Raw genomic sequence first — 18760 nt, 5'->3', positions numbered from 1 at the left:
ACCCTCCCCTAGCTTATCTCTCCACACTTCAGGCTCTCTGCCTTTATTCCTGATGAAGGGCTTTTGCCCGAAACGTCGATTTTGCTGAAGCTCCTCGGATGCTGCCTGAACTGCTGTGCTCTTCCAGCAGCATTGATCCAGAATCCAAGATGTTCACATACTAGTTTTAAAACTCCATTACCTCCACAGTCAATCATTGCACCCTAACTCAATTTAACATCACTGCCTCCAAACTCAAACTTTGCTTTTCTCTATTAGGTGGTTTTACCACAATTCTGTTCAACAATTATTATATTGAAACTCTGGGTTTCTTAAATATCAGGAATAACTGTCACGGCAATGTCCAAAATTTTAAAAAAAGAAAATTGAGACTAGCAACAAAGCTATTTTTTTTTATTATTTTTTTCTCGATTCCGTTATCTCCTAGTTAACTTTACTCAACTCCTTAACTAACCTTTTAATGTCTTACATACTAGATATTACATTTTCCCTATGGCAGAATGAGTTAAGTTCTAACATCATTTGTGCCATCGCTGAAACTGCCTCCTTGCACCTCCTTAACATCACCCAATTTCAAACTCCGCCAATTCTTAAAAGACACCAAGTCCTAATTCCTCTATGAACCCCATACTTGCTGACATACACTGGCTCCTAGTCTTAATTTTCAAAATCTTATCCTTGTTTCAAAACCCTTTCAACTCTTGCTCATCATACTGATCTCCAAACTCCAGAACCATCTTGGATATTTCCATTCCTCCAAGCCTGGCCTCTTGAATATCCCTGATCTTAATCGCTACACCACTGGTAGCATGCCTTCAGTTGCCTAGACTCGAAGTTCTGAAATACCCTCCCCCGATGCCTCTCTAGCTCGTTACCTCATTTCTTTTGAGGCAATCTTTAAAAGCTACATGTGATTTTTTTTGGGTTTTGGTGCTGTGAAGCACCTTGGTACTTTTTTTAAAACAGATATTTTTGGCTACCTCCAGAATACACTAACTTTACTTTCTGTACTGTGCTATGTTATGTTGGAAACTTCACGTTAATATTTTATATTAGAAAAACAATGGACTAGATTTTATACGTGCCCTTGCAACAAGAACCATGGCAACTGCACTCACTTTACAGCTGTAGAGGACCCATATCAGTTTCCTCTACCAATTAACTGAAAGATGTGTGTGAAAGATGCAGACTCGTTGAGTCAACGGAGATCCATTATCTTATCAGAGCTGTATGCACTCCTGAACCCTCAGGCTGTCCAGCAAACTCAACTGACTTTCCTAGTAACTTTCACCACTGCCTCCCTTCATTTCAGCTCTTATTCAAAGGCACCAACTTTGCTCTAAAGTGAACTTCTCAACTTTACATTTTTGCTCATAACTGTTCTTGTTCTCTCTCTGCCACACTCATCTTTATTGCAAATTGACAGCAGGAATCTACCAGCAAGCAAATGTTTGTATGCTGTTCTCTTCTGTCAAAGCTCAAAGCCCCTCTTTGTAGGCATATAATGGCCCAGGAGATGGCTATTCCACCCACTGCATCTACATTCACTGCAAAAACACTTAAATTCTATTGTTCTGTAGGTTAAGACTCATCAATTGCGTATCCATTTTTGCTTGTAACATCAATGATTACTCTACCTCTACCAGACATTCAGGCGGAGTCCCAGACTCTCACCACAGGTTTGAAGAAAATATCTTTCAAATTTCCTCATATCCTTCAGCTAATTTGAACAGTGATTCTAGACCTTGCTATCTATCCAGAAAGGTGTACTTCCTCTGGTTCAAAGAAAATAAACTCTGCCTCAGCAATCTTTCCTCATTTAAAATTTTTAATTCTAGGCAATTTCATTACAAACACTCTCGCCAATTTGCGATTTACTCTTCCTCTAAAAATGGTCCAAATGAATTCACCTTTGCATGTTATTAAACCTCCAGAGCTCTACCACAACGTTGCCTTACCCAGATGCTCATCTAATTATTAAAGCCCCAAAATACTCCAATGTAGCTAACTTTGCTATGCTAAAGATCAGATACCCAATCCAGTTAAACATCACTTGCTATATGCTGGTGCACCTCAATACTGGACCAGTTACTGCCTCGATACAATAATGGGCAGTTGTAGAATTTGATACTTAAATAGCAATATATAATTTCAGAAAACATTTTTCACATTTTGCAGCCTCAAAATTAATAGCCCGAATGTTTTGCTTCTCATGCTCCTTGGTAAAAAGTAACCATCAAGTCCCGACCAACAATTACAGCAAGTATTCTGTTGCTTGTTTCAATGTTATAAAAGGACAGAGGAACCTCCATTATCCAAATATCAATTATTTGAATATCGGATTATCCGAAGGGGATCTCAAGGTCCCGATAGAAACATTACGTCAGACAGCTGTTGCAACCCTGCTCGCGTCTTACAATGATTAAAAACGAACTCGGCTCACTGAAATGCCGAGAACAGTCTTGGACTGCCCAGGCACCGTCTCCAAATGAGTGACTTCCCGCCCACTCTCTCTCCACATGGGGGGCAGACGAGGAGTGGTGTTGGACGGGGTTGGGGGCAAGGGTGCGGACAGAGCTCGAACAGTGGGTGGGGGTTGGGGGCGGACGGGGGGGGAGGGGCAGGGTGAGAGCAGACAAGGTTGGGGGCGGGGCCTCACATGATGTGCTGCTGCCTAGTCTCCTGAACGGGAAGCAGACTTCACAGAAAACTCCGAGCCCCAAAGCAAATCAATAGTGCCCGTCCATCTCCTTCACATAATCGAGGTTCCTCTGTACTTAACTCGCTACAGATTCAAATGCCCATGTTAAGTTAAAGTGCTACTAAAAAAACAGGGATTTTTTGGAGCTATCCATTTATCTTTAAAGTCAATGTCATTTTGAAAAATCAAATCATTAAGCATCAAAGATATGAATAAATGGTATCATTTTTTAAGATGCCAAGAGCTTTCAACAGAGCAAAACTCACCAACGTGCCAGTTTCTCTTTTTTGCTTCTTCATAAAATTGTCTCAATACTAAGAAGTCAATGACATCTGGCATATCATGGTACCTAAAAAATTGAAACATCACCACAAGGTAATCAGACCAAACAAAATCCAAAACAACTTCCTTTTGAATCTCAACATTTAACATTCAAACTAAGACTCCAAAAGTTGCATCAGAGATTCAATGAAACAAAGTGAAAATCTAAATAATTTTGCAAGAATGCAAGAAAAAGAAAAGGATGTATACCTTTAAGCTATTTGAAAAGGGCAGTAGAAAAAAAAACTATAGACTAGGTAGCCTGATAATTGTGTTGAGGAAAACGCTAGAATTTATTATAATAAGATTTAATCACAGAACACTTCGGCACAGCAACTGGATGGGTCAGAATCGATATAGATTTATGAAAGGGAAACCATGTTAGACTGAGCGACTAGAATATTGCAAGGACATGACTTAGCACAGCTGGTAAGGCAACGCCAGTGGATACAGTTTACTTGGACTTTCAGAAGGTTTTTGATCAGGTCCCACATAAGAGAATAGGCATGTAAAATCAAAGTGCATGGGATTGGGGTTAGTCTCCAGATGCTGACAGAGAACTGGTTAGCAGATAGGAAACAGAGTGGGAATAAAGATCAAATCTACTCACAAAATTCCAGCTATAGTCTGACTAGTGCTTTATAAAATTTCTAACAAGACCTCCTTACTTTTGCACTCTTTGCTTTCCTTATTATCCACTGAACTTGAATGCTGGCCTTTTGAGATTCATGCACTTCAAACTCCTTTTGCTCAGCTCTCTATACTCTTAAATAACATTCAGCTCTTCAATTATTCCTGCCGAAGAGCAGAACCTCACATTTATATCACATGATATGTCAACTTATACCTAAAACATTGATGCTCCTACTATTCGGATACTGTCTGATCTGCTGTGCTTTTTCAGTACAATACTCTTGACTCCTGATATGCCAACTGTCAAGTATTTGCCTGTTCCCAAAACCTGCTTATATCCAACTTAGGAGGGTCTGCATTGCCAGTAGTGAACGGAGTTGTGGATGACACACCTGTCAAGCAGGCTGCTTCATCTTGGATGATGGGGTGGCAAGTAACAATGGTGATGATCACCCTCATTACTTGCCATCCCATCATCCAAGACAAAGCAGCCTGCTTGACAGCTATGTCACCCACTGCCTTAAACATTAATTAGCTTCACTATTGGCAGTGCGTACCTTCTATCAGATGCAGTGATTCAACTCAATAATCTTCAAAGCCTCAATTCTCCCAAGTCAGACTACTCTGACATGGAATTAGAGTTTTTTTTTGCTTTGTATTTTAAGATCTTTCAAACTGTGTTCCTTAATGAAACAGTTTGGTTTGTTTCATTTCTTCTTTTTTGTACAATAAACTTGTTTTATTGTTAAAAGAAAATCTGCAGCCCTCTGTGCTCATGTATCAGTGAATGATCAACATGTTGAAAAGACATGTATGATTCATCAAGCCAGATTTCATTCTTGGATTTGACTTATCCAGCCGTAACATCAGTTGGGATCATTAACAGTATGTGCTCCTGCTTGAAACTCTACTTACTTGAGAGAGAAAGATTCACCAGTCATTTTGCCAGTGATGGGGTCTAGAAGAGAAAGTTTCAGACAACATAAAGTAGGGGGCCCAACTTCATACTTGATGCCAACGACCTTTACAATCTCTTGTTCCTATTGATCATTGAGAAAATATGGAAAACCACAATTAGCATTGATTAACTATGTTAAATGCAAGCCAGCAATTAAAAAAAATTTAGACACCCTTGTTTTTCTGCAACAGGAATCTGTATGTAGTGATTGTTAAAGGTTAAGTTGCTTCTGAAAATGTCTTCCTGACATGAGTACATCACAGATGAAAATAGGCTCTTCAACTTAATACAAAGGCTATGATTTGGAAACTGCCTCTCAAAACAGCGTCAAAGTACAAATAATGCGACTTGTTCTAATATGCTTTTGATCAGCAGTTTTCTTTGTTTCATGCTCAAATTCATTAGTTCTGGTCATTATCAATTATGATACCAATTGCAAATGAAAGCAATATTATTGTGTGTCACCGTTTCTGTTTGAATAGGTTGAATTGGAGGTTGGGGTTTTAGGGGCTGGTGAAGTGGGGTAGACAACACCTTATGTAAACAAGCACACTTACCCTCAGTTCTAATTTGATCCATGGTTGCTTCTGAAGGTTTACACTATAGACTTTTGCTTTTTTAACAGCTTTCACATATGCTTCATGCCCCTGTTGAAAATATACAACCTGAAAAGATCACCAAAATTATTAAAATCAGTTTTTCAATTTGACAATCAATTTTGTATTATTGTATTAATTACCTGTCAATAACAATTGTCCCATTACACACTATCATACCAACTTCAGTTTAGATTTTTCAATAGGACTCAAAATACAGCAAAATCATATCTCCTATAAAGTCTTTTTGAAAAAGCCCTGATTCTTCTCATCCCACTGCATAGCATCAGATCTATCTTTGCAAAGCACTTTTGGAAACTTAAAGTAACAGAATCTCATTGAAAGACTTATTTTCCGAAGGGTGCATAGTCTTTTTCTTGCTACCAAAAATGCATCACCTCCCACTTCGCTATTCTGACTTTGTCACTTATAAGCAGGTTTTGCAAGTGTATTGATGCCTATCCTTTATCATAGTTTTCCTTTGTACATCTCCCCAACTCCCTGCACAAATACACATCCAAATCAGAATTCCAACATTTAAGCAAAGTGAAGCCATCAAACGAAAATGCACACAGATGTACTAGTGAAAGCAAACATCTTCTGCTGTAATTTGTTGGGAATCATATTAGCAGTTATTCTAACTAAGCCACAGAATATGTTTGCTCTCCTCACAAGATCTTTCTGAAATATTATTACAGGCTATGTCAAAGTGATGTTAAACAGAGGAATGCCAGAATTTGGAGAAACAGTTGTTATGACTGAGCCAGATGAGCGCACCAACTGCTTTCTAATTCTACTCCTCCACTGGCCATACAAAGTTTAAAATTTAACCAGAGTGGCGAGACGGACAATAGGTGTAGGCTTTAGAATGTTTCTGGATTTGGAATAGAAACAATTCAGCCAAGTTTCTTTCGTCAAAGAATAAATGGCTATCACAAAACTGAAGCAAGTATGGTAAGGATACTGACAAAAGCATTCAGACTGTGCAAAGGGAAGGGAGTTATATTCTAAAATCCTAAAGGATTTTGTCAAACAACAATGCATTTATACTCTGAACTTAAGGGCCATCAAATGGCGCAACTGGGCAACTCTAAAACTATGTAAGAGGGCAATTGATGAGAATTGATGAACTTTTTAAAGAAATGAATGAGACCAATGATCAATATCCCCACTATTTTTTTTCTGTGCATCCAGGTGACTTGTTTAAGCATGAGTCCTTCACATTTTTTGTATATTTGTGTGTTTACAATAACTTAGAGGTCAACTTGATCAGCATATGAACTAGTATGCAGTTAAAATTTACAGAAAACATCGCTCGAGATTTTTACTAGTTTACTGATGCATTAAAAGGCAAGACTGCTTCACTTAAATCCACCTTTTGTTTATAAATGGAAATAAATAATAAACATGAAAGAATTACATTTATACAGTAACATTACTCTTTAAATAAATTGAAATGTAAGAAACCTTTGCAAACAACTTTCAAAACATAGGACTCAAACAGCATATTGAAATAAACATAAATGAGCTTGTCCATTTTAAAAACAGACGTACTATTCACATTTCATCAAGAAACAAACATTTACCTCATCACCCATTTGTGGTACAAATGGTGACCTGCGTGGTGTAGTATCACGGATCCAAGATGGAGGAATCCATTCTTCAGAAGGTGCACCTTCCATGGCAAGGAGTTCACTTGGCCTCTAAAAATAGACAAACTAATGAAGGTGTATAACATGCGAATTTGAGAAAACATAATTAGGTTTGACAGTAGGTCTACCATACCATTAGGTTTGCTTTACCTTATAACAGAAGTATAAATGCAAATTCCTTTTAGTAACTCATGTGCAAGTAAAGGAGGAAACATGGCTCCATGTTATTTACAAGACTTCTTGATGCAGATGCAGCAAAAAAATTATAATTAATACAACAGTCGTTTCACTCTTTCCAAGGAAGGCAGATAAGCACATTGAAAATTAAAGTTTTTAGTTTTGACTTCAATCTTAAGTTAAGCAAGCCAGGTAAGCTCTACAGCCAATTATGTTATTAAATAGAAGGCATGCTTAGCTGCACAGAAGTATTGATTTAGATAATTCCAAATTATTAAATCTTGACTTGAGCATATCTGAACACTCGTATTATGCAGAATCAGCAAAGGTATAGGGTCAACTCATCTGAGCCTAGACAATGAGAAACAGATGCAGTATATCCAAGCAATTTCATATGATGATGCACCTGGTATTAGCATGTCATTGAAAAATGAGTACACCTGCAGGCAACAGGAGAAAGACACGAACAGATTTTATCTCTGATCCAATTTGGCGAATCAGAATTTGCACAATGTGAATCAGAAGACATAGAATTTTGGCAGTCAGCACTCAAAAGACGTTCCACTTCAGTTCTACTATGGCTTCACAGGGAGACCAAATACATGGTGCAGTGATCAGAATTAAAACAATTTTCTGGCCTCTTGCAAAGACACCATACTATGCACACAACTGACGTGTACATGCTGAAAGCACATGCCTTCATCTTCACAGAATGCAGTGTAAAACATGCTGAGGTGACAATGCTTTTTGCTAATTTATACAACATGAAATCGCAGGTTTTTTTTGCCAGAGTTATATTTAATTTTCATCACTTCTTGCATCAGAAGCTAGGGTCACCAAATTACCTACTGCAGCACCAACAGCAATGAATGCAAATATTAAATGCTTATGTATAACAGACAGCTGACCCAATACGATCTATTTTACACCAGCATTGGAAGCACATTTCTAGGCCCAGACAGGTCATAAAATGGAGTTCTGTTATAAGCTGGATCTTCTTGCCAGATTTATGGATCAACCCTTTCAGGGTGAACTACATGGAAACAATAAAAGCTGCACACATTCTGGTACCTTCTGTTTGGACTGTTTGGATTTCTTGCGTTTTAGAGTCAATCTTTCTCCCAGCTTCTCATCTTCAGAGCTGCTATTATGATGTACTATTCGTCTCACCAATCGTTTGGGTGGTTGCAAGTTAATACCCGCATCTGCCGTCCAATCTGAATATTCACTTGATGAATCACTAAATTCAACATTCAGAGAAAGGAAATGTAAATGCTTAACATCAACATTCAGACCTGGCTACAGCAAGAGATCGAGGAGAACAGAACTTGCTGCAACCTCCTGAACTAAACTGCCGCTTGCCAAAAAATAACAGATAAGCACAAGCACAAAGGTTTTCTTTTTAAAGAATCATACAGTACAGTAGAGGCTCTTCAGTCCATGAATCTGCACCAACCTCTCCACACAAATCTTGCTTTCTAGCACTTGACCTCTAATGTTGAAAGTTATAACATTTCAAGTGTTCATCCTCATCCTTTTTAAACCTTATGAGGTTTCCCTCTTCTATCCTCCCAGGCAATGCATTCCAGGTTCCCACCAACCAGAGTAAAAAATAAAATCCTCAAATCCTCCTTCAAATTCCTGTCCATCAGCTTAAAATTATGCTTCCTATTCATCCAGTCCATGCCCCTCAATCAGATGTATAACTATTTACAAATTTATGCAATGTTGCCGCTTGGGCCGGGATTTAGTTCCCACTGCCTAGTTGGCCTCAAGAAGGTAATAATGAGCTGCCTTTTTAGACCATTGCAGACCATTTGCTGGTGGTAGGTCCACAATGTCGTTAGGTAGGGAATTCCAGGATTTTGACACAGCGACACTGAAGGACCAGTGATATTTTTCCAAGTCAAGATGGTGCATGGCTTGGAAGGGAACTTACATTTGGCAATTCCATGTGTCTACTGCCCCTGGCCTACTAAACTGTTTTGTTCATGGGTATGGATGGTGCTGCCTGAAGAGCTTTGGTGAATTTCTGCAGTGCACATTATAGATGGTATATAATACCACTAATAAGTGTCAGTGGTGAGGAGACTGAATATTTGTGGTTGTGGATGATATCAAGCTTGAGTGTTTTTGAAGCCGCATTCATCCAGGCAAGTGACAAATGGTCTGTCATTCTCATACCTTATGCACTGTAGATGGTGGACAGGCTTTGGAGAATCAGGTGGTAAGGCACTCACTGCAAAATTCCTAGCTCTGACTTGCTTTTGTAGCTAGTGTGTTTACGTGGCTAGTCCAGCTAAGTTTCTGGTCACTGATAAACCCCAGCATGTTGGTGATGGGGGATTCATTGATGGCAATGCCAATGCCAATGAAAGTCAAGGGACAATGGTTTGATTCATTCTAGTTGGTAACAGTTATTGCCTGGCACTTATGTCGCATGAATGTTACTTCCCACTTGCTGGCCAAAACCTGGATAACGTCCAGATCTTACAGCTTTCAAATATGGACTACTTCAGTATGAAGGGTCACAAATGGTGCTGAACATTCCCAGTTCTGACCTTATGATGGAGGGACGATCATTGATGAAACATCTAAAGATGACTGGACCTAAGACACTATCCCGAAGAATTCCTGCAGAGATGTCCTGGAGCTGAGATGACTGGTGTCCAAACACCACAAACTTCTCCCTTTGTACCAGTCAGTGTAGTGTTTCTGTAGCCACAACCACTCCCCATGACTCGAGTTTAGCAAGACCTTCTGGATGCCATACTGTCAAATACGGCATTGATGACAAAGGGCTGTGACTCTCACCTCTCTACTGGAATTCAGCTCCTTTGTCTATGATTGGACCAAGCCGTAATGAGGTCAAGAGCTGAGTGGTACTGAAGAAATCCAAATGGAAAGATTGTGAGCAGGTTATTGTGAAGCAAAGGCTGCTTGATAGCACTGTTGACTACACCTTCTAGCACTTTGAGAGTAGACAGATGAAATGTTAATTGATTGCATTGAACTGGTCCTACATTTTGTAGGATTTATTTGGGCAATTTTCCACATTTTCAGGTAAATGACAATTTTGTAGCTGTACTGGATAAACTTGGCCAGAGGATCAACAAGTTCTGGTACACATCATTAGTACTATTGCTGGAATGTTGACCAGGCCCATTGTCTTTGCACAATGCATCACCTCAAAACATTTTTGATATTATATGAAGCCATTCGAGTTGGATAAATACGGACATCCGAGATGCAGAGGTAGGCGAATATGGATAATCGGTGCTTCTGGCTGAAGATCACTTCAGTCTTATCTTTCACACGAATGTACTGATCTCCTTCATCATTAAGCATGGGGCTTTTTGTGGAGCCCTGTCCTCCAGTGAGACATTTAATTGTCCACCATCAGAACAGAATGCAATTGCATTGCAGAGCTTAGATCAGATCCACTATTTGTGCAGTCACTTAGTCCTATCACTTACAGCCTATTTTGTTTGGCATGCAGGTAGTCCTGTTCTGTAGCTTCACTACATTGACACCTGATTTATCAGAATACCTGGTGCTGCTCTTAAAATGGCTTTCTGAATGTTTTCCTGAGCTATCATCATGAGACCAGTTGAAAGATTCCAGCATTTTCATAAACACTGGTGCATTTTTTTTCATAAAATGGAATGCAATGCTTGCCTCTGCTCCCACTATGAGCAAGACATTACATTTTACAGGTTTTCAATAAGATTGATTTAAGCTACACTTGTTTCGTGAAGTGGACATAATTCTACTTCATTTTTGAGAAAAAATGTCAAGTCAGCCATTCATTTTCTTAAGTCTAAAAATCTAGAAGACTGCACTGCAAAATAAGTTAACACGCATGGGTTGGGAGAGTTCAGGAGAAGGGAAATTCAAAATCTGTTGAGGATATTGAGTAGATCAGTGGTTTGGGTCAAAATAAAAATCAGCAATGTGGATCAGGAAGGTAATGCATTTAATAAATGTTTTGGAGCATGACTGACCAAGGTGACATCAGAAAAATAAGAAGTCAAAGTAAAGCCAGAGATTGAATAGACAAAGCAATCCAAAAAAAAACAGATCAGTCAACATAACAGAAATGAATTTGTTTGATCCAAGAGACATTGGAGTGACTAATGTTGGAAATTAACTATTCCAGCATTCTGACCTTTAGAAAAGAGAAGCAAACTGGAGGGAGAAACTACCCAGATATCAAACAATAGGTAAGTAGAAGGAAATCCATTTTAGCTAAGAGCGTGCAAGTTAGGAAATTAGAGTACATAAGACGAGAGTCATTGTTCAATCGCAGGAGACTTGAACCTTCATTATGATTGGGCAAGTCAAATTTGCAGTACAAATGTCGGCAATGAAGAATGTACTGAAGGTAGATGACTGCCAGATCAGTATGTCAATGAATCATTATAGAAAGACTATTTGTATATTGCACTTTGAGAGAGGAGGTTGTGAATTAATAACCTCATAGTAAGGGAGCTGCTGGGGATCTACGTTCATAACATGACAAACATTTATAATGAGTTTGTCATATTGTTAAATCAAAAGCACAAGACATTGACAGTTATGAGCAGTAAACTGGTCAAAACAGATTGGGGAACTGGATTAAAATATATGACGACAGTTAAACAATGGAGAGATTAAATGGGAGGAGCTTATAAATGTTGCCGAAAACAATGTTTGAGGTCTGGGAGGATTTTTAAAATTTAAATGAGTAAATCAGCTAGAGAGACAGTTTTGTGTACCTTTCGAACCTTCTACAGAAGAGGAGATGAGCATTAACAAAGAAAAATTCTTTAGAGAGACACCAGGGAGTTTGTGTAATTGATTAAGGAAATTGAAAAAGTACCTTCACAGTAGATCTCTCAAAAATAAAATTGAGAAAGGACTCAAACATGTTCATATAAGCAAAGAAAACAGTATTGAAGGGACTATAAGTCAACAAATCATTCACACCCCAACAGTTTAACTCATCATTATTTAGTTCAAAGGAGCTGTTTGCATTGGCCTGTGATTTCAGAATTTGAGCAATATATACAGACTTGGTACTGGTAATACAGCAAATCATTTAAGGATTCATGAAAGCAAGGCATTCATTGCCGAAATTTATCCCTTAACTCAGAACATTAGGCTTAGATCATAGATATTAATAAGATTGCCTTGCTGTTTAAGAGTAATCTGTGAAAGTTACATTATTAATAAGTAGTTGTTAATTTTTGCATAAGTTATAAATTTGGCTTTCAAGATCTGTTATTCATAAAGTCTGGTTAGGAATAATTGAGCAAATGAGAGAATCATGAAACACTTGAATTTCATTGCGTTGTGAATTCAGTAATTGTTAGGATACTTTGGTTTGGCTTGGCTTTCTCAACATTTATGCCACAGCAATAAAAAGATCCTTCGATCTATCAAATCTGCACTGGTCAAAAACAAGGATCTAATTAACATTTAACAACTAATATGTTTAACAAATCTGATTTTTTTTCTGAGGACAAATAGTTAAATGGACAATGGGTGCCATTGCATTCAGTATATTTGGCTTTTCATAAAGCATTCAACAAGTTCCTACGCAAGAGGTCATGATACAAAACTGTACTTGTGGAATTCTGCAGCGCAGGGACTGATAGATCTGCATAGCTTGATAATTAGTTTAAAAAAGCAACGAACCTTCACTCTCAGATTGATACACTATAAGAGGTGACCAAGTTTTTGACCCAGGGTACTTACAATCCATATCGACAACTAACACGAGGGGAATATTGTAAACTTATTCAAATTGATAAGCAACACAAAGGACCATAGAAATATAAACGAGAAAGGATGCAAAGACATTGCAGAGGATTTGGATTGATTAAATATGGTAGATGGAACATACACGTAAAGATATGACAACATCCATTTTGGCAATGTGACCGAACAGTGGGATTTACATTTATAACTTCTGTTTTAGGCAGAATGCATTGAAAATTGCATCACTCAACTGATTCCTGATTTACATGTATAACTGTTCATTCTATTTTGGATTTTTCTGTGTGACTGAAGTTAATAGCTATCCTGTAAGTACTTGTGCAATCATAATGATCTCTTTTAATAAAGTTTTTAAAACATTTATCTGTACAGTGAATGGATTTGTGCACTAATGCACGTTTCAAAAACAAGAAGTTAAACTTAAGTTTAATTTCAACTTATTAAATTTTAGATTCTTGACCATGCTGTGGAAATGGACCATGTTTCAGGGAAATGCCCATAACTGAGAGACTTATAGCTTCACTTTAACTTTGCATATTGTTTTAGGAAGGCTTTGGAACAGGATGGCAGTATACAGCAGTGCTTCTGAGAAGGGAATGAGATTTAGTGAATTAGATTAACTTGAAATAAAAGGTTAGTCAGTCCCAGTTCAGAAGAAGTTTTGGGTGAATACCTGAAAATAGTTATTTAAAATGAGTCAAGTGTGGGTAGTTCCAGGAAGAAGCAATCACAGTTTCAGTTAAAAGTTGAAGTTGCAAGTGATTTAAACCTGCTAAGAGTGTGTTATGCAGGTAGTGCTTCAGGGAATTGCAGCAAAGGTGTTTTGGGCAACTGGCTGTTTTGTTTCTTTTCAATTTATAAAGGACAGTTCTGAGATTAATGGGCTTATTTCTAAATAGCGTGCCTAAATAGACAATAGGTGCACGAGTAGGCCATTCTGCCCTTTTAGCCAGCACCACCATTCATTATGATCATGGCTGATCATCCTCAATAATGGAATCTGGACTATAAATAGCTAGGTTAGATTATTTTAACTGAAGTTCATTTAAAAAAGGGACACTGTTTTGTTGTTAAAACAAAAATTGTAGTATTGTGTACTTATGGCTCAAAAATAGACAATTTTGTTAAAACCAAAACACAAAGATATGATCCATCATCCTGAGCTCCTGTCTGGGAACCTAACTCAGCAACAGCATTGTTTTTGTATTCTTATTGTTAAGATCCCAACCAATGGTTTGGGATGGTGACATTCAAGAATTCTTGATATTCAAAAAAGAGATTTGCATGACATTTTGAGATAGAAAAGATGGGAGGTGGCTCAAATGGAGCACAAACACCAGCACAGGCCGAAAAGGGTCAAAGCAACCAGAGCATCTAAATAAAACTTTCTTGTGGTTAGATAGGAGATTTGTTAAAACTGTGATTAAAGTACTGTATTTTGTTTTAATCTCTTAAATAAAGATATATCTGTTTTAGGCAGAATACATTGAAAATTGTATCACTCGACTGATTCCTGGGAACAGAATGTTGTTCAGCAAGGAGTGATTAAGTAAACTTGCCTTTTATATCCTACTGTTTAGGAGAATAAGAAGTGATTGAATTGATAAGTGAAAAATTCTTCAGGGCTATCAGCATCAAGAACTGGAGGTCACAATTTAAGAATGAGCAACTGTGCACTCAACACCGAGATGAGGAGAATTTTTTCACTTAATAGGGTCATGGAGCTTTGGAATTCTATTCTACAGAGCTGTGGATGCTCAGATGTCAAGTATATTAAAGTCAGAGATCAAAAGATTTTTGACTTGAATTAGTGAGGTAGAAGATTGATCACATGAAAACACAAAGCAGTTCGAATGGATGAATGATCTACTTCTGCAAATACAGAGGAACCTCAATTATCCGAAAACCAATTATCCTCATATCAGATTATCCGAAGGAGATCTTGAGGTCCTCATAGAAACATTACAACAAAGACGTGTTTCCAACAGTGGTTGTGTCTTTTGTTTACAGTGATTAAACAGGCACCGTCACCAAATGACTGACCTCCCGCCCCCTCTCTCTCCCCACATTTTCCTTGGAGTTCTACAGAGGGGTGTACCCTAAACCGCCTGCCCCAGATAATCTCTCCAACATTGGCTTGTACAGGGCAAATGTGGAACCTGTCAAAAAGTTGCAGTATAAATGTGTGTGTGCGTGCGCGTGCGTGCGTGTGTGCGCGCGTGAAAAAAAAAAGTGGTGGTGTTAGACCAGGTTTGGGGGAGCAGGGTTGGATGGGGTTTAGGGGACTGGCAGTGGACGGGGTTGGGGGGACAGACGGTGGGCAGGGTTGAACGAGGTTGGGGGCGGTTGGTGTTAGGGGATGGAGGCTCGCGCGATGTGCTGCTGCAGGCTCCTGAACGGGGAGCAGACTTTAAAAACTCAGAGCCCCAGAAGAAAGGCATTTAATCGATTAACCGAATAACTGATTATTCGAATGAAATGGTGCCCGCCCATCTCGTTCGGATAATCAAGGTTTCCCCAGTATATCTTATTTCTTTATGTCAAGTCACTGTGTCTGGTGGTGATAAACGCAATAATGCATGCAATATATAATGAAATTAATTATGTTCATGAATTTGTGTTAGCACTTGAACCCATTAACAGTATTAAAAAAAAAGTCTCCTACCTAGAACTGCTCTCACTCTGCCACTCTTCTTCAGCTTCATCAGATGACCCGTCACTCCCATCTATTGTCTCCATTTCCTAGTTGCCAGAAACAAAGTATTAAAAGAGAAAATAGTGATTATTTTCACCAGGTATCATTGACAGAGCAGGCTCAAGGGGCTGAGTGAACTAAACTTCCTCCTAACTCAAATATTTGTCTAATATATTACATACCTGCAGTTTGAAGAAATAAAGCCCCAACATAAAAAAAGTTCAGTTCCACAATTTTAATCTATTGTCTAGAAAGGTAACTGAGCAAAGTTCAAATGACTCTTATTTCCTTGTCCTGGAGAACTCACTGACAAGTGACTGAATCAATACCACATACCAAGGACTTTGGTTGCTACCTGTAATGCCGTGGCTTTTAAGGCAGATGAAGACTACTAGTTCCTCAAAATCTTGATTTTTGTTCCAGCCATTGATATGAAGCCACCCAATTAAGTTTGTTCAAAAGTACTGAAACTTTAATTTGTGTTCTATATTGCTAGAAACATTGTAAACTTAAAATTAAATTTAGACTATTTAAGAGTGATGTCGAGAAGTAGTTTTGCCACACAAAACGTGGAAATCAAAAACTCTTCCAACCAAAATTCACACTCCACTACTACAGGTATGTCAGTGATGGGTGAATAGAGGGACAGGCCAGCGTCAGAGAGGGTGGGCAAGTGGATTGTGCATGGGGTCACTGGCAAGTGCCCGAGCCACACTCTGATAAACTCTCCCCACAAAGCATGCTGTGAAAAGAAAAGCTTGGCTGAAAGGAAACCTGTTTGTGACCACCACTTTCAGGTGAGTTCTACCAAGTGCGTCCCCCACTACAAACAAAAGTCCGTGTTAAACTTAACACAGTAGCTTGACTCCAGTCCCCACTCACTTAGCTAGTGACTAGGACTTGGGACATAATCTTTTTCTCTCTTGTTCAGCTTAACTGAGAAAGGCAAAAAGCTTAAGTACTCCTGTACATGGTGCTCTCTCATGGTTAACTTTATTCATTATTAATTTAAAACTTTCATCTATTACTTTTAAATTTTTAAACTTTGTCACGATAAACCTCATTGTTTTAAACATTACACTTATCAGAGAATGATGAAAAAAGTACCGAAGGATATTGTTCTGCTTCCCTTCAAGGCATAGGATACCAAAGAAAGAGGAAGTGTGCCACCTACAGGACATAGCATGAGGTGCTGAAATCACAATTGAGAAAATGACAAGTGACCTGTCTTTAATAGTGGCTAATGAGACCTGTGCATTGCTAGCTCGGACAGCATTTATTGCTTATCTTTATTTGCCCTGGAAAAAAGTGATAGTGAGCTGGCTACTTGAAGTGCTGTAGTCCTTGCAGGTTGTTGGATTGCTGAAAGTTCCAGATTTTTGATCCAGTGACAGTGAACGAATGGCAATATAGTTCAAAGTCAGGATAGTGTGTTGCTCGTCAGGGATCCTGCAAGTGGCAGTGCTCCCATGCATCAGTGCCCTTTTCCTTCCAGATGGTAGAAGTCAAGTTTGGAAGTGCTTTGGATGAGCTCATTGGTAAGTCATTGCAGTGCATCGTGCAGATGGTACACACCACTATGCATTGGTGAAGAGTCAAGTGTCAAAAGTGGTCAATAGGATGCAAATCAAATAGATTGCTTTGTCCAGCTTGAATGGTGTCAAGCTTCTTGAATCATCTTGGAGCTGCATTCGTGCAGGCAAGTGGACAGTGTTCCATCACACTCCCAACTTGTGCACTATTGCTATTAGACAGGCTTTGGGGAGACAAAGATGTTTGCTCCTTGTAGAATTTCTCACCTCTGAGCCACAGCATTTATATAGCTGGTCCAGTTCAATTTCTCGCTAATGGGCAACCCCAAGCATTCTGATAACGAATGTCAATGGAAATTTTCTTGTTGGAGACTATCATTGCCTGGCTTTCTTGTGGGACAAATGTGCCTTTCCACTTAGTCCGTCATGCTGTATGTAGACCATAGATTGCTTCAGTATCTGAAGTGGTGCAAACAGTGCTCAACAGTGCACACAGTTAATAGCAAACATCCTCACTTCTGACGTTATGACCTTTATGCAGCCAAAGGCAACAGTAAATAATTATTGACTAAGTCAGAGTTGCAGGTATTAAACTCAAAAATCAAGGCTGACCACTGCAATGCTGAGGGACAGCTGCTCTGTTGCAGGTGTGATTTTTCAGATGAGTGTGCAGTCTCATGTTTGAAGCAGAGCAGGGTTAGTTATCCATTGTGACTCATTAATCAACATCCAATAAGTTTCTGGTAATTATCAAATGCCAGGATCTTACGGACCACATCAATGTCCGCAATAACATTTAGGGACATTTGGTGATTGTGAAAAAATGCTATATAAGTGCAAGTTCTCTTCCTTGATAACCAACAATATCCAACTATTTTGTACATACATTAATTTCATGCTAACTTATATAGTCATAGTCATACAGCATCTCGTGCTGACCAGGCACCGCACTCTGTCCTGGTCCCATTTGCCAGCATTTGGCCCATATCCCTTTAAAGCTGAAAATGTGTTGCTAGAAAAGCGCAGCAGGTCAGGCAGCATCCAAGGAGCAGGAGAATTCTTGCTCCTGCGCCCTTGAGCCCCGCTCCTCCAAACGCCACCAGGACAGAACCCCACTGGTCCTCACCTACCACCCCACCAACCTCCATATACATCATATCATCCGTCGTCATTTCCGCCACCTCCAAATGGACCCCACCACCAGGGATATATTTCCCTCCCCTCCTCTATCAGCGTTCCGAAAAGACCACTCCCTCCGTGACTCTCTTGTCAGTTCCACACCTCCCACCAAACCAACCTCCATTCACGACATCTTCCCCTGCAACCGCAAGAAATGCAAAACTTGCGCCCACACCTCCCCCCTTACTTCCCTCCAAGGCCCCAAGGGATCCTTCCATATTCACCTTCACTTACTGCATCCGCTGCACCCGATGTGACCTCCTCTATATTGGGGAGACAAGCCGCCTACTTGCGGAACGTTTCAGAGAACAGCTCTGCGACACCCAGACCAACCAACCCAACCACCCCATGGCTCAACACTTCAACTCCCCCTCCCACTCCACCAAGGACATGCAGGTCCTTGGACTCCTCCATCGCCAGACCATTGCAACACGACGGCTGGAGGAATAGCCAAGTCCCTCCTCCCTACCTTTTATCTTAGCCTACTTGGCACACTCTCCTCATTCCTGAAGAAGGGCTCATGCCCGAAACGTCGATTCTCCTGCTCCTTGGAGGC

General features: G+C 39.4%; 1 protein-coding gene across 2 annotated transcripts in view; it reads right to left on the bottom strand.

Moving 5' to 3' along the window:
* The window catches only part of brwd3 (bromodomain and WD repeat domain containing 3), a 108053-nt gene that overhangs the window by 31708 nt on the left and 57585 nt on the right, over positions 1 to 18760 (bottom strand). Inside the window, exons 22-27 of one of the 2 annotated variants that reach the window (XM_043704432.1) lie at positions 15464 to 15540; positions 8110 to 8278; positions 6796 to 6912; positions 5171 to 5278; positions 4571 to 4695; positions 2968 to 3050 (exon numbers count right to left, since the gene is read on the bottom strand). In XM_043704432.1, the coding sequence (XP_043560367.1) occupies positions 2968 to 3050; positions 4571 to 4695; positions 5171 to 5278; positions 6796 to 6912; positions 8110 to 8278; positions 15464 to 15540 (679 nt within the window). Of the gene's footprint in view, positions 1 to 2967; positions 3051 to 4570; positions 4696 to 5170; positions 5279 to 6795; positions 6913 to 8109; positions 8279 to 15463; positions 15541 to 18760 lie in introns of those variants that run through there. The other variant, XR_006313747.1, reaches the window with a different exon arrangement.

This window comes from Chiloscyllium plagiosum, chromosome 15 (genome assembly GCF_004010195.1).
Source record: "Chiloscyllium plagiosum isolate BGI_BamShark_2017 chromosome 15, ASM401019v2, whole genome shotgun sequence".
Classification (NCBI taxonomy): Eukaryota; Metazoa; Chordata; class Chondrichthyes; order Orectolobiformes; family Hemiscylliidae; genus Chiloscyllium; species Chiloscyllium plagiosum.
The sequence above is the reverse complement of the archived record's forward strand: the minus strand, read 5'-3'. Positions and strand labels throughout refer to the sequence as shown.